Raw genomic sequence first — 14,713 nt, 5'->3', positions numbered from 1 at the left:
GAAATAAATAATGTGAATAAATAATCAAGAAAGTACAGACAAGTACAGTAAAAACTACGAGTGCAGCTAAGGATAAGCATTTGATACCGATTATTATTATTATTATTATTATTATTATTATTATTATTATTATTATTATTATTATTGTCCTCATCATTCTCTCTCTCTCTCTCTCTCTCTCTCTCTCTCTCTCTCTCTCTCTCTCTCTCTCTCTCTCTCTCTCTCTCTCTCTCTCTCTCTCTCTCTCTCTCTCTCTCTCTCTCTCTCTCTCTCTCACACACACACACACACACACACACACACACACTTCTCTTTCCAGCCTCCTATGCTCTCACTGAGGACATGCAAACTCCTGTAAGCCTTGAGGTCATGATCTCTGCACAATGAAGAACAGCTTTACCAAGTGATATCATCAATGTTCAACTAAATGTGCTATATGTCTAATATATGCAACTTCACTTTTATTTCAATGTACTTTTTGCCCACTATGGGTTTGGCTGTTTGTTTTCCACTTAAATTAATTTATAAATTATTATTACCTGAATCATTTTCCAGATCTACAGCTGAAGTTGTGAGTAGAATTCAATAAGTCAGTGGGGTCAAGTGCGACATTCAAATCTCAGATGCTCTTCAAAGTGCTTCATGTAGAATTACATAACTTATAAAAGCTCAATCACGGTTGCAGAGTTTGAATCGGCACATGGGGGGGAGAGCTGGATAGCTACGCCTGAAAGCGCATTCTTCCCTGCGCTTAGGCGGTCACAAGACTTGGTCATCGGTGAACAAAAACATCGGCAGTCTGACAGGTCAGCCAGAGGCTCTTCTCCTCCTCGCTCAGCATCCAACAAGTGGCTCCTTTTTGGATACTTCGGTTGCGCGTCGGAGCGCGCACCCTGCGTCACCCAAAGTCTTTCTCTTTTCTTTTGCTCTTACGCAGAAAAGCCAACAAGTGACTTTTTAATTTTATAAATACAAAACCTCATCACAAAGAGTGAATCCTTGCATAGGGAACTGTTGTTTTTTTGAGGAAGAGGATCCTGTTAAACTAATTCTGGTGATGTTTCTGTGCGTAAAACAGTTGCGCGCGGCAAAGTGAGCGAGCGAGTGGCGTCAGTGCAAGAAATTACACCAAAGATGTCAACATTGGCCCACCACCCACTCGTAATCGATTGTATTACCTTCAAGAAGGTGGCTCCTCGTATAAAAAGGATCGCATTATTTCTGGAAAGACGGTGGTGAGCTCAGCCAGTCTTTATTTACACTCAGGATCAGTTAAAGGCTAAGACTGAGAATTTACAATAGACAAGTGTGTTTTCCTCTCCATAAACATCTTTAACTCCTCAACAGGTGAGTCTAAAAAAAAAAAAAATCCTAACAAATTTAATCATGTTTAACTAGTAATTGCTATATGTAAAGTGTGTTTAACAAAAAGAAATGTATCATATATTTGATGTTTCGTCTTCTAAAAAGTTGTGTATCTGCACATTAAAAAACAGTAACAAGAGATATATGTGTGTGTCCCAAATCAAACTGTTGTCTCTCGTGTTTTTCAGACATTGACGACATGCAGTTGGGGAGGAAATGTCACATTCTATTGACTGTGTCTCTTCTGCTCATCACCTCTGGCCACTGCATGGGCAGCAAAGAGGTGAAGCAAAAAGAACGAAGGACCCTGTTGGATCTGATCTTACAGGTGATCAGAGACAGCCATCTACGGGACCATCACGTCTCCAGGCGCTGTGGCAGCAGTGGACTCTTCACCTCAGCCCAAGACACAAAGTTCTCCTCTCGTGAAAAGCCTTATTATGTTCCTAGGCTGGATAACAGAAGACTCATAGGTAAGCTGATGAGAATTATTTTTAGTTCCTGATGATGAAAGCATAATCCTTATTTAACTGTTGGAGCAGCTGTCATTGAAATTAATAGCTGCTGCTCATCTTTATCGAGGAGCTATAGAACTGAAAAAATGGTTGTGGATGAAATTGTACTACTATTATTAATACTATTGTTTTATTTTGGCAAAAGTAAACCCTACATCCTCTCTCTATATGTGGATTCACAATAAACACATCATGTCTTAATTTATACACGATTACACAATAAAAACTATAAAAAAAAAAAAAAAAAAATGCCCTTTAACAGAGGAGAACAATACGCTTCTCATTTGACACACTTTATTTTTTTCATCCCCTGGTTGACCGGTAATTGAAGAAGTGAGTTGGTATACTGGTTAACCATGTAGGAGGAGCATCTTCACACCTAACTTATGAATGACTCATTCAGTATGATTCTTCATGGCATCCTAAACCATGAATGACAAGCCATTAATGTGAATACGGCAACATCTAGGACATTGTCAATCCCCTGTGTATTGTTTTACAGTCTATGGTATAGACCCATTAGATAGGGAATAGAAAAGAAAAACAAACTGTTGCATCATTTTTTTTCCTTTATACAACTGCCGATAGAGTCATTGATGGAACTATACAGTATTTGTAGGGATGTTTGTTGTACACTTGAGACTGCCAGAGAGCTACTCTTCATTTGTTCCTGAGAAAATTTGAGCCAAATGTTTAAGATACGCATTTTCAGCAGCTCCGAGTAATGTGCCAAGAACAGATTTAAAGCCTTTGACGTAAGTAGCTGCTACATCAACACTCAAGATTTAAGACACAAGATGGCATTAAGTTTTACAAAGTTAAAAAAAAAAAAAAATTCAACAAATAATCCATGTTAGTTTTTTAACAAAGCCCAGCATTTTACCTGTGTGGGAGATTTTGAAATATTAAATCATGTTTAATGTGGGATTTTGTTTCTCTTCACCATCACTATCCATTGGATCATGGCACAGGGAGGGTGTATGGACATCGCACCACTCAAACCTTTGGCCCCATTACCCTTTTCAGACCACTGAATGGTTGGAATTCATCTTTTGATGATATTAAAAGCCTATAATTAGCAAATGGTGCGCATGATAATACCCAAGCTCCAGGAACATGCAAGGATAAATGTTTGGCACACACAATGTAGAGGAATGAGACCAAACATGTGCGCTCATCCTGCACAACTGAGTTAGTGTAAACTTTGGAAACATGGAAAACATTGATTTGATAGCTGTAAATAAAATGTTGTGTTTATCATTTTAGTTAAGTAGAATGATTTTAGTGTCATCAGATGTTATGGTTTCCACAAACGGTTGATTAGACTTTTTGCAAAACATGTTTTCCAGCTGGTTAAGTTCTCATCATTCACTTGTATCCTGCTGTTAAGTGCACGTGTTCCTCAGTCTGGGGACTGAGTGAACTCTATACAATAATAATCTCTTTAGCTTGTTACCATATATGTTCAGTGACCTATCAGATGTTGTGTTTCTTTATAAGGATATCTTAATTATTTTTACATTTAAAGACAACGAGCAAGAAACACATCAATTACCATCTTTTAAACAATACAGACAAGAAAAAAACTACAACGAACCCATATGATGCCAAATAAGCAAGCATATATCACAAAACGATGATGAGGAGGGAGGAAAATGACAAAAAAAAAAAAAGAAAAAGTCAAACAAACACAAGACAAAAACACTAAAATAAAGAGTAAATGTTATTACAATAACAATAGATTACAAAAATAATTACAAATAAAAGAGTTGCAAATCCAAGACTTCAGGCAGTAAAGAGTAACAGCTTTTCCGCTTGATCAAGGGTTGAAAACAGGTTGAGATGTTGTGTTTCTGAGGAAGACACACAGTATGACTGACAGGGTGTGGCTTCAACCCAAAGGTGCAGACTGAAGCGTCTAAAGTCAAACCATGCAAATGCTGATGTTGTCCATGTATGACTGGGAAGCAGGTTAAACTTGAAGTACTGATTGCAAAATGCAGTAATGTGCTTCTTATATTCTCATTTTCATCTGTATCACGTCACAGCTGGTTGTGAGCATTACATTGAGTTAGAAACTAACAATGGGCTTCTTTTGCAGAAATTTTTCCTAAAGATGGACACATTAAAGGCAAATTCATTCAGCACTTTGGAGGTAAGAAAGTTGAGGAAAAAAAGCATTTTTTATTCTCCATCTCATCATCCCGCAGTCCTATGGAAGCCCATTCCTGCCAGTAAAAAAAAAGTGAAAATAATAATAATAAATCTAAGTCATAATTATGATATACAAAGTCATAATTATGAAATACTAATAATAATAATAATAAGATATACAAGATACAAACAAATGTGCTTCATAGATTTTCTCTCAGGTTAATGAGTTTAAGCAGGAAAGTATGGAAGCCCATTACCGCCAGTAAAGAAAAATTAGGAAAAGTTAAATAGTCATAATTAAAAAAAAATCTAAGTCATAATTATGATATATTATCAGAATTATGAAATACTATCAGAATTATGAGATACTAATTATGACTTAGTATCTCATTATGACTAATTATGACTTAAACTATCTCATAATTATGAGATACTGTCTTAGATTACTTAGATTTTTTTTAATTATTATGATTCAACTTTTCCTATTTTTTAATTATTTTCTTTTTTTCACTGCCGGAATTGGGCTTCCATACTCTCCTGCTTGAACTCATTAAAGCTGCAGTATGTACGTTTTTTTTGGCATAATTTGGTCAAAAATCCATATTCATCTTTGAGCATATTGTAATCCAAGTATTCTGAGTGGACAGTGAATCTCTTCTCCTTCTCCCGGCCCTGTAAATTAGCTTTAGAAATCCAGGAGTGTGACACTGGACTTCAGCCAATCAGAGATCTTTCTACCAACAGAGCAATCCATGAGCTGTTTTGGGTCTTACTATTGGCTGCTCGAGCTGCTCGTCAAAAGTCAATACCTCTTAGTGTCCTTGCAACAGCAAGTGATAGGTGCTTTCATGTCTCTAAAACATTAACTCTCCAATAACATAAGATAAAGTCCCTACATTTGTCACTAGTCTGTATGAAAAAACAGTCGCAAACTATTCCACAGTGTGCACGTTCGCGCAAGCGTTCACACGAAGACTGGTAAGTTTTGTTCAGGAGGGGAGGGGGGAGCATGGACCATCTCATGATTCTACATACTGCAGCTTTAAGCTGAGAGAAATATATATAAAGCACATTTGTTTGCATGTTTTCTCTGATTATGATGGAAAAAAAATAAACAGTTTAGCTCCTTGAGTGAAAAATATTCCCTCTCGTGTTGAAATCACTATATAATGTGTCTGACATCTTAGTGAGAATTTGCACAGCTGTGGGTCAGGAGAGGGTTTCCCTGGCTTAACTGTGTAGGGCAATTGTGCTGAGACACAGCACATGGTCTGAGGCCAACTGATTTAAGTTGAAGGGAGTGCGAGGTTAAGCTGATTATTTGTCCAGGACCCATGAGTGGACTTCATTATTGGTGTGGAAATCTGCAAACTTAAATGTTGGTGCAGAAAGGTGATTATAATTGGAGACTTACTATGCCTACTATACACTAAGTCCAGCTGAACCCTGACTCCTTCATTACGCCTATGGCCGCTCACTGTTCATTCTCACAGGGAAGTTGGGGTTTGTTTTCTGTATTGCGTACTGGCAGATTTATTATATGTGATCACGTATAAGCTCATAAGTGCAATAATGAGTTATTAATGAGAGGTTTGAACTCATTTTGCCTGATGAGAATTGTTCTTTTAAGCAGGACCAGTCAAGTTCTCGTCGGAGTGCAAGACACACTTTCATAGGCTTTACCACAACACGAGGGATTGTTCACGACCAGCATGTACGTATCCATCTATCGTTGATTGTTACACTTTCAGATTTCAAATGTGCAAAATGTGATGGATTGTTGATCATCAATCCATCAAGAGTTATGTTTAAATATTTTTTCACTGCACAAATAAACCTTTGTCTTTTTGTTACACATTGTGACTATTGTGACTATAATTAAAAATATCCATAATAAAACTATTGCCACTCAAACACCCGTTAACCATAATATCACTGATTCTCACTTTATCATGTCTGCTCTCAGTAGGAGCTTTAAAAGGCACCCGGTTCTGAAGGGTGTGAACAGTACACAATGCATTATTGTTTTATTGTAGGGTAACAGAAAAAGTCTTAATCACTGATATTAATTTAGCCTCAGAGAAACTGGGTTCATCATTTGTGAATAAAATCAAGTGTTGTGAAAGTTATGGCTGATATATTCATAATGTAATCATGCAATTATAACACAGCATAACATCAGTTTTAACTATTAACAGCTTTATGAACCGGTTGTAATGCAAATTGCAAATGTGGAATAAATTAGGATGGCTAAGGCAGGCTTTAGTTGCATACTGATTGATTTAATGCTGTTCAGATCATTCAGATATTTTATTTACCTGAAATTTGTTCCCAATCTATTACAAAAGTATGATGTACAGTAACTTCTTTAACATGTTAGTTTTTGGGTAATATTAGTAAAATACAGTCATATAAACATTGCTCTAGATGGGTTTTAAATGCAATCTGAAACCTTTAACTTTAGTGAAAACTCTAAATTTGAAGGACTTTATAAGATTTGATACATTTGGGTTTTAATTTAGGAGTTTTTGATGAGGTCTCATGCATTCAATAGGACAGTGGTTCTCAAATGGGAGTACGTGTACCCCTAGGGTTACACGATGGCACTACAGGGGGAGAGATGAAAATTAACAAATGAAAGCATTGCAAATATGGGGTTATACTGTCTATTTTTAGTTTAGTTTCGTTAAAATGTAATTTAGTTCAGTTAAAAATGATAATCACACTGAATATTACCAGCAACTCACAAAACAACAACAAAATACACTGAATGACACCAAAAACACAAAAAAATACTTACTGTTACCAGCAACACACAAAAGGGCAACAGACACACTAAATGAGAGAAAAATACACAAGATCACTACAAAATACACAAGATCACTACAAAATACACAAAAATAAACAGAGAAATATAAAAAACGACAAAAAACATATACAGTACACTGAGATTGAATAATTCAATTAATACCAACAACACACAAAAACAAAAACACACAAAATAAGAAAAAAATATACTGAATGAAGGAAGGAGATGATCATAAATGATAAAAACTATAGAAATAAATATATTCAGGATTCAAGCACTAAATGTTTCATTCCACTTATTTACAAAGTTAGATTCTTGAAAATTTGTGTTATCATTAATTTATTCCATCATTATGTCGGACATAAGGGGGTACTTGGATTCAAAAGTCAGAGAAAGGGGGGTACTTGAGATAAAAATGTTTGAGACACACTGCAATTGGACATTAGGCTTTCCAATGTTTATGTTTGAGCATGTTTTAAGGTTAAATTTGCATTGTGCAGTTTGAACACATAACGTTTGATGTTAATAATTTTCTTCTTCTTTTCTTCGTTTAGATTACAAAAGATGTGCAAGATTGTTAACACGATTAGCAATGAGTCCACTATGCATGCAGTCATAGACATTCAATGTGAGTAGAACTCGTTTTATTTTGGTGTTCTGTATGTATTTGATGTGATGTCTGTGGTGGACTGACTGATGACCTGGCTGTGAGTGAGTGAGGATTGTAATACATAACCATGCATACATACATTACATAGGTGACCCTTTATCACCACCTGTGTGGTCTCAAAGCTCTTTAATCACGTTCACTCATTATTCCCACACTAATGGTGACAGGGCAGCCATGCAAGGCGCCTGCCCTTCACTGCAACTTGGGTTTCTGTGTCTTGATCAAAAACACATTGACAGATAGCTATAGGGTTGGATTAAATCATCAACTTCTGGATTGAAAACAAGTCACTCTACTATGGCACACAAGTGGGAAAGAATTTCTAAAAAACATCCTCACCATGGCATAGATTGACCTTTGATAAAAGCTGACAGGTAAAGCATTCTAGTTTGAAATACAGCAGGGGATAAAGTCTACATTCATAATAGATAAGATTAAGTCTAGCCAGTGAATCATTCTATCGTTTCGTCAAACTTCTTTCAATTTTAGAGATTTCTTTAATTGGTGATTAGAAAACTGGAGAGCCTGACATCATTGCTGGTATTCACTTTCCCCACTTGTGATTCGCATGACAGTGAGTTTCTGAGAAATCTGAAGTATATATCAGCCGTGATGGACTTTGGGAGGCATTATTAGTGATTCATTCGTCAGTGGTCATTCATCTTTAGATATTATTAGTACAGTGCCCGTCAGAAGTATGTATTCATATAGTTCGAGCTTAAGTAAGTTGTCAATTATGGCCAAATGAGTATGTGTTTGAAGTTTGGATGTACAAAGAGGTGTACATACTCTGTACTCTGTAGTGTCATAAGGGGTATATGTGCAGGTGCAAAGTAAAATAGGGTGTGTGATTTCCCTGGTTTCATTCTATGGGACATGTTAGAGTTTTCGTATTCAGTACCTGAGATTGCATACAGAGAGACATAGTCAGAGGTTTTGCTTTGCTGAACCAATCAATCACTTTATTAATTCAATTCAATTCAACTTTATTTGTATAGCGCAATTTACAACAAAGACATCTCAATGTGCTTATCAAGATATAAAATTCATAATAAGAAAGAAAAAAAACCCATCAACTTCCACATGAACAAGCATTTAGCGACAGTGGGAAGAAACAACTCCCTTTTAACAGGAAGAAATCCAGCAGAACCAGGTTCAGAGGTCCAGCCATCTGCCTTGACTGGTGGGTTAGTGGATAGAAGGACCAACAGAACAGGATAGAGAGATAGAATATCAGTGTCCCAGACAGATCAGGAAGACCTAAAACAGAGCAGAGAGAGAAGGGAGAGGAGAAGGCACTGACTGCAGAAAAACATGATACAGTATTATCAAGTCAGCCTGCCTTGGACCTCACTCCCAGTGGCCGAGTCAGCACTTATTGTAAAGGTGACGAATCTCTTCCCGTTTATTGGTAAGCAAACAGCGACTCCAAGGTGTGTTAATGTGAGCATTCACAGAAGAGCCCATGTCCGCTCTAGCGGTTAGATTATGTTATGATTCAGTCACAGATGAAGAGAAATGAATCAACAACAATATCAAGTCAATAGGATATAACAGGCACTCATCTAAATAACAGCTGTGGGCATCAGGGTCGGCTCACTCCTGGGCCTCAAACATAGTTTTCTCAGCATTTTATTTTTTGTTGTTAGCTAGTGTTTATCGTCCCTTGGCTGGCACATGGCTGGCACATGTCTTCTTTTGTTATGATATGTAAGACATTTGTGATTGTTAGGGTAAAGCATGAGCTCATCAGTGATAAAGATATCCACAAATTATATCGGTCAAAACATAGATTTCAAAAGTTAATATCTAAGAGTATTCCTTTAATTAGAAGATGTTTTACATTTAGAAGTTCAAGTAAATTCAATTCAACTTTATTTATATAGAGCAATTTACAACAAAGTAATCTCAAAGCGCTCAACAAAAAACTAGTTAATAGTAGGGAAAAAAAACCCAACAAGATCCACATGAACAAGCATTAAGCAACAGTGGGAAGAAAAAACTCCCTCTTTTTTATAGGAAGAAATCTCCAGCTGAACAAGGTTCAGAGGTGGCAGCCATCCGCTTCGACTGGTTGGGGTTAGTGCACAGAAGGGCAAACAGAGTGTCCGAGACAAGTTGAGCCGCAAACCATTGATCAGTCCATCTGAGTGTTCCAGACTAGTTAAGCCGTGAACCATGAACTTGCAGCATCCTCCATGCTCTGAAATGCTCTCACTACAGACGAGGTTTCATCTTGTACTGGTTGCGCGTGGTGATATATGGGGTGGACATCAGTGTAAATGGTGTGAAGCATTGTAAGCAGTAGGATGGGTTCAAACAATCAATTTATTGTAGTTAGTTAAAGATGATTTACTGCTGATATAAAGCATTACAAACTATGTTCAAGATTTATTGATTGATTTATTATTTGTCATTTAGGGGTCTATTGTGCCTGCTTATTTGATTTATTAGGTATATATATGAGATGTTTAAGGTGTATTAAGTTTAGTATTTAAAATAGAATTGTTCTTATTTGTTAACGATTTAGATTTTGTGCATTTTGGTCAACCTGTCTTTTTTAGTGTTAATCTGAGTGTCCCAGTTATTTTTATCTGATTTGTCTCACTGCATACGTAGATGGTTGTGTTGTTGTTAGATTTAGATTAAGTTGAAATCAGATCAAAACTTGGAACGTTTGTTCCAAAAAATAGGCTGTGAGTATGTTGACCTGAATATATTTTATTATGGTTAAATAGGAGCTATTTGATTATAGTGTGTTAAAAGAGAAACCATTAATGTAATCTATATTTACAGACATGCGCACGATAAATTGATAAATAAAGTTTGCACCAATGTTTGCTGGACTTAAGCAAATGGATACAAATGTCACGGAGCATCCCCTGTCCTTAGACCCTCCTTTGGCAATAAACCCACGTTCGAAATAAAATTAACGTTTTGCAACACCAAATAAATAAAAAAAAATTAAGGATGCACACACTTGGCCTATGTGCAAGCTGTTAAAAATGTTTCAGGTCGAACAGACACCGCGTCGGGGAGAAATTCGTTCCACACCCACACTCAGATACACAGACCTTCTTTGAGTGATACAGTAGATATATCAGAGCAGACAGCCATTTTGTTTTCATGGATGACGGCATTACTTGGCCCAATCCTGATGTCAGGAACAGACTGATGTTATCGCTAGAGTTTGTTTACTGCCCAAAATAAAATCAGATAACAAATATAACTCAAAGTGTCACCAGTCCTGTACTGAAGAGTCCAGCGACATAAAAGGTACTGCTGTCAAATAGCTTAATGCTAAAATCTGACTTGAGAGAAAATTTGAACTACTGCAAATTCTTTAACTCTATTATTGCCCAACAAACTTTGAGCAAATGTTCAGGATTATTATCATTTATTTTATTTATTTATTTATTTATTTATTCAGTTTATTTCCGACATGGTTACATTCACTTTTTTTTTTTTTACATTTTTTTTTTTTTTTTTTAGTACATGCCGAAAAAGGAGACGAGAGAAGCAGTTTGCTTATCTGGGTCCCGTCCCCTGTTTTACCATCGCAAATTTACATGGGTTTACATGTCTCTCTGGTCAAACATTCTTGAGTTGTTCTGAACAGTCCTTTTTTGTGTATTCTCATCTGTAGTCAGTGTTGTCTTGTTTTTATTCCTCCTCCTCGTTGTTCGTGTTGGCCTTGTTCCCTGCCAGACATTGTTAGCATTCCTCCAGTTCAAGAATAGTTCCTCTTTCGAAGGTGTTTGGAAGGTTTTTCCCGTTTCATCCATAATGTCACCACTCGGGAATGTCTCTTTTGGACACACAAGTTTGCAGCTTGTTTTGTCTCTACATCAAGGTTAATCCAGCTGTTGTTAGTTCTATTGGCAGTGTTGTATTTTCCACTGTTAGATTTAACTTGTATAAACACATTATTATATCTTAGTTCATAAGCAAGGTAGTAATTTCATTGTATTATATCTTAGTTCATAAGCAAGGTAGTCATTTCATCTTGCAGTGCTTAAACTGCTCTCTCCTAGTTAAAATCCTACCTCACTGACAGACAACAGTTTATCAACATCAATAACTGCTCCTCCTCCATAGCACCTTTGTCCCAAGGCGTCCCCCAGGGTTCGGTGTTTGGTCCCCTCCTGTTCATCATATACTTGCTCCCCCTTGGTAACATTATTCGCCAGCATGGTCTCCATTTCCACTGTTATGCAGATGAAATCCAGCTTTACATCTCTACCAATTCAGTCACCACTGAAACCCACTCTACCCTGACAAACATTCCTCAGTGAAATAAAGAAATGGATGCACACCAACTTCCTCTCTCTCAACTATGCCAAATCAGACATCATAATCATCGGCCCCAAATCCTTCACCAATTCCATTCACAACTTCTCCTTCACAATAAACAACTCCACTCTCTCTTCCTTCCCTCAATTCCAAAACCTGGGAGTCATCTTTGACAGCCTGCAGCTCTCCTTTGACCAACACGTCACCCAGCTCAAAAACATAGACCGCCTCTGTCTGATGCTCTCATTTTCTGCTGCGAAAATCCTTATCCATGCATTTATCACATCCAGGCTTGACTATTGCAATAGCATTCTGTTCGACACATCATCCAAAGTCCTTAATCAACTTCAACACATCCAAAACTCTGCTGCGCGCCTTCTCACCCACACCAGAACACGCAAACAAATCACCCCTGTCCTTCAAAATCTCCACTGGCTCCCTGTTCCTTACCATATCCAATTCAAAATCCTTCTCCTCACAAATAAAGCCCTGAACCACCAGGCCCCCTCCTTTCTCACGGCTCTCCTACATCCTCATACCCCTGCACGCAAAAGCCAACCTCCTATCTCCCGTTCCCAGAAATATGCTCCGAACCTGGGAGGATAGAGCCTTCTCCATAGCTGCCCCCTCCCTCTGGAACACAGTCCCTGCACACATTCAACACTGTACTGACCCTCCAACTTTCAAATCACTCACCAAAACTCATCACCTTTTTAAACCGCTATAAATTAAACGTATTATTATTATTTATTAAACACTAAAGGACACAGAAATAGCACACACACACACAAACACACACACACCAACAACTATGGATTTTTAGAAGGCTGTGTTATTATGGGAAATCCTCCAGCCAAAGGTCCTCACACTTCAATCAGGATTTGAAATCTTTTTTTTTTTCTTTCTTTCCAGGTCCTCCAAGAATCGAAGAGGGATCAATGCGTTGCCAAGGAAGTGCCTTCAAATTCACAGCAGTCATAAAAATGATTGTTGTGTTTTATAGTGTTTCTATTTTTGTTCCATTTGTCTACGTGTATGAAAAGGCTGATGGACGTTGTTAGTTGTTTTTACATGGATCTGCTTTTTATTTCAACATATCTGTACGTGTCACATGTTTGGAAGTAAACGTACATTTATTGTTGAATGTATTTATTGTCAGGATGTGTATGTTTATGCTAATCTCACATTGGTTTAAAATCTGATCAACTGGGTTATGAAAGCTACTGTATATGTTGGAGATGAATCCCACCACCACCACTGATATACGCCTATATTATGTGTAAGCCATTGTTTTCATCACATTTTATTTGGCACTTGAGTGACTGCTGACAATGGGAACATATGGAATGACAGTGGTGATGATGCACAGCAGTAATAAATAATAATAATAAAAAAAAAATGTTGACGCACAGCACATCCGACTCTGGTTGATGATGAATTCAGCAAATCTGTGTGGGGGTCTTAAATGGAAATTAATCAACCCTAGTCTTTCTTTATTTTGTTTTATTTCTTTTTATCCAAAATAAATATTTCCATCTCCTGCACCAGAAACATTAAACATTATAGAGAAATTATTTTCTTCTGGGGGACTTTGACCTTTATCAAGGAAACTTGAACAGTTCGCCTAGGCTTAGGATAACATTAATGCCCGATTGCAGCATTTGTTGAGCAATTCCAGAACAGCAGAACAAGATCCCCATAACATTGTACAAGCAATTAATGTAAAATATGAGTTTTTATCAAGTTAATGATCAAAAGTATGATGTTGCTTCATGTTATAAAACATCTGGCAAATTGTGTTGGCCAAAGACAACTTTCCACTAATGATTCCGACAAACAAGGGGACATTTATAAGGTCTATTGTTAACATTCATAAAAATGCAATTTTGAAATGAAAACTGACTTGATAGCACAAACTGAGCCTCAGATCATAACATGTACTTTGAAACACAACAAGACAAACTTTTCTTAAGGCTTCATCAATGGGGACCCTTACAGGTTGTATGAGAATTTGAAAAACTGAGGAGGACACACAAAGAAAACTCATTTTCTCAGTTTTCCACAAATGCTTTAGACTAGAGAAACTGATCAAACACTGCAGCTTTTCAGAACATGCTCAATATAATCACTATTATAACAGTGTCATAAAGTCATAAAAAACACAATTTTTTATTATCGTGTTGCGTTTATAGATTCCTTTTATGTGCTGAACTCTTGTAGTGTTAAAGTGTTGCTAACTTGTTATAAGACTTGTTCTTTGGGGTTGTAAAATGTCTGCAGGCTTCCCCTTCACAAATCAAAGCATCCTCAGGAGCAGCGACCGGCTTTGAAATTTATGGTTTACAAAATTCCTGCTTATTCTTAAACCTGCTCCGACAAAAACAAAACCAAAATTCAATACATATGAGATGTTTAAACACGGGAAGGCCCCTCTCTCTGTGGATTGGCGACCTAGACATTAATTAAGGAAAAGAGCGATGTTTTCTACTCACACATTAAGAAGATTAAGACAGCTAAAAATACTGCCTCCATCTCACGGGGATGGACCGGGGATCCCCTTCCCTCTGGATGGGCGAAGAGGGGACATCGGATCCTAATCTGAGAGCGATATCATTTATCTGAAGACAAACAGCAGAGATTAGGAGAGGAGACAGAAGATGCACCAGAGACAGCATGTGGGAGGGCTTTAACACAATTACACACATGCACCAAATCCCTCCTTTGGTACCTCTGAGAAATGATGGTGTAATAAATAGTAAACAAAGACCAAAGTCACACCATCCTCTTCCTGTCATGGTGACCTGCTCTGGAAACACATTGCTGTCCATTTATTATATTGGTGGAGGATGTGATTTGAAAAGACTTCCTAATAAAACTTTGAGCCGTTTGAGCAAATCCTATAGTTTT

At 37.2% G+C, this 14,713-nt stretch overlaps 1 protein-coding gene across 1 annotated transcript; it reads left to right on the top strand.

Annotated features, from left to right (window-relative positions):
• Positions 1 to 755: 755 nt before the first annotated feature.
• alkal1 (ALK and LTK ligand 1) lies at positions 756 to 12,908 on the top strand. The gene is made up of 6 exons (XM_028444464.1): positions 756 to 1,347; positions 1,554 to 1,838; positions 3,982 to 4,035; positions 5,668 to 5,748; positions 7,398 to 7,471; positions 12,719 to 12,908. The coding sequence occupies exons 2-5, from the start codon at positions 1,565 to 1,567 to the stop codon at positions 7,460 to 7,462; spliced, it is 474 nt and encodes a 157-aa protein (XP_028300265.1). The 5' UTR covers positions 756 to 1,347; positions 1,554 to 1,564; the 3' UTR covers positions 7,463 to 7,471; positions 12,719 to 12,908.
• Positions 12,909 to 14,713: the final 1,805 nt, after the last annotated feature.

The sequence above is a fragment of the Gouania willdenowi genome, chromosome 4 (assembly GCF_900634775.1).
Source record: "Gouania willdenowi chromosome 4, fGouWil2.1, whole genome shotgun sequence".
Lineage (NCBI taxonomy): Eukaryota > Metazoa > Chordata > Actinopteri > Blenniiformes > Gobiesocidae > Gouania > Gouania willdenowi.
Note: the sequence above shows the minus strand (reverse complement) of the source record. Positions and strands in the feature narration are given on the sequence as shown.